At 40.2% G+C, this 2,124-nt stretch overlaps 1 protein-coding gene across 1 annotated transcript in view; it reads left to right on the top strand.

Moving 5' to 3' along the window:
* LOC107104773 (protein NLRC3-like) overlaps positions 1-1,787 on the top strand; it is an 18,806-nt gene extending 17,019 nt beyond the window's left edge. Inside the window, exon 5 of the mRNA XM_015404861.1 lies at positions 1,643-1,787. Coding sequence (XP_015260347.1) covers positions 1,643-1,787 — 145 coding nt within the window. The remainder of the gene's footprint in view (positions 1-1,642) is intronic.
* The last annotated feature ends 337 nt before the right edge of the window (positions 1,788-2,124 follow it).

The following is a 2,124-nucleotide window of genomic DNA, read 5'->3' as shown; positions in this document are numbered from 1 at the left end:
ATCGATGCATCGATACAAAACGATTATTATTTACACCCCTAAACAGAACTCAGCTGCCCTAAGAACAGAAGTAGTTGCACCTGAGTCTACCATAAATGATATTTTTTGATTGCAAACAGTTATTTCAAACATTGGAAGTGCTTTATAGGCCTCTGAGTCAAACTGAGCATATGTTGAATTTTGTTTCTCAAATTTCTGCTCTAACGCAGAAATAGCACATGTCAACTTGGTCAAGTCATAACAAACATCAGAATCACAACAGTCGCACAAAGCAAGTCTTCTTTGCAAGAAAAAGAGCTTGTATGTGTTTTTGTTTGTATGCAATGTGGTGTAGGAGGAAAATGTGCATGTGCATTAAGGTTAGATTTTTGTCATGTTGATCTTTGTGGAAAACGCTTTTTTAATCTCACCTATCAGTCCTTCGATAGCAGCATTGTAGGCAGCATTACTTCTGTCTGCCCGGTCCACATGTTGTACACGCAGGTCGGCTGCAGGCAGTTGGCTGTGAATTTTAGCCAGGTCTGAGGCGGTCAGTTTACGTGCCAGAATCCTGCGGATTTCTGCTCCAGTGGGACGGAGTTCATCAGTGAACTCCTTAAAAGCAACGGCAAATCTTTCCCCAGACAAAGTCGGGTCTGGTAGACTTTTTGCATTTTCCTCAACGTCCTGAGCTGTCCATGGTCTAAAAACCAGTTCATATTCACATGGTCCGACCACTTCCATCATGGGTGCAGTATAGTGGATGTTATGTTTAGCCTTTCTTGGTAAAGGATATTTAGGCTCAGCCTCTGTGCTGCTGGGTGGTGAGGCTGGTTGCGATGCTGCAGCTTCCTGTTTGGGCTCCTGTGGCAAGACTCCAAACACCCTGGGAAGTGTGGCAACTCCTGAGGCTGCCGCAGTACTGCTGTCTGGTCCTGGATGAGCTTGCGGTTGGGCGAGGGGAACAAAGGGGCAGATGTCCATATCATCCACCACGGCTGCCAGGGCTTGCAAGTCAGGATATAAAGGAGCAGAACAAACAGAAGGATTAGTGTTTGGTTTCGGGTCATATGGTGGAGGATGTTTGGGTGTATCTGCGTGTGTTTCAGGGATCCCACTCTAGATTACCAACGTCTCAGTAAAATTCAATGCCTTCTGGTGGCACCTACAACCTAACTCTCACTGCTTAGAAAGAGCCTCACGTTCCTATGCGAGGTCTTTTGATTCACAGGTGAAAAAAAACCTGAATTGCCTTTCTGCTCCCCAAAAAGAAAAGTTATTTTTATTTTGTATGAATATTCTTTAGTATTATACAAATTTTAGTGTTTTATTTTTATTTTATTTTAGATTTTTATATATATTTGTATTTTTTAATGTTTAACCTAATAATCTTTAAGTTAGTTTTAAAGAAAAAAATTATTATTTTTTATTTTAATATTTTCCTGTAATTGATTGTTGAAGTTATCCTATTTACTATTATTTTATTATGGAGAAGTAGAGGAGTTTTTCTGAGCTCGTTTTTTAGTATTTAATTTCTAATAATCTTTAAATCTGTTGTTTTGCAATTTAGTTTTTCAAATTTGATTTAAACTGTGCCAACAAGAGATTAATCTCACCATCTCAAAAGGGAATGGTTCGTTTTGATCCTCCCGCTGACCTCCAGGGACCTCGATGCCAAAAGTCCTCACTCCCTTAAGCGTCTACACGGGGTATTGAGGCTGGAAGACTGCTTCCTCCAGGTGGTGCCTAACCCTTCTGACGATCGCTGTCCTCAGAAAAAATCAGTCGTAGGAGAATCCTGTTTGTGACGCCAATTGTTGTGTGAAAAATGTTTTCAACTGTTTAGTCCAGATAAATGAAGGAGATCGATGGATTTACTCAGTCGGCACTTTATTTACTTTGCAAAGTAAAGGAGAACAAGACATTCACATTCACAGCATGATGGTCTGCCAAGTTCTAACCTTAGACAGAGCTGTTTCCTTGCTTTTAAGGCAGAGTCAACACAATGTAAAACAGTTACCTTGAAAAATGATGTGGTTTTGTTATGGGAAAAAGGTATGTTTTGTCTATAACCATCTTTCACTCAGATATTTTGTGGCCTTGCAAGTGAGAGAAACTAGCTGAGAAAAAACATTTCTAGAGAAT

The sequence above is a fragment of the Cyprinodon variegatus genome, unplaced genomic scaffold, assembly GCF_000732505.1.
Source record: "Cyprinodon variegatus isolate N-32 unplaced genomic scaffold, C_variegatus-1.0 Scaffold1879, whole genome shotgun sequence".
Lineage (NCBI taxonomy): Eukaryota > Metazoa > Chordata > Actinopteri > Cyprinodontiformes > Cyprinodontidae > Cyprinodon > Cyprinodon variegatus.
The sequence above is the reverse complement of the archived record's forward strand: the minus strand, read 5'-3'. Positions and strand labels throughout refer to the sequence as shown.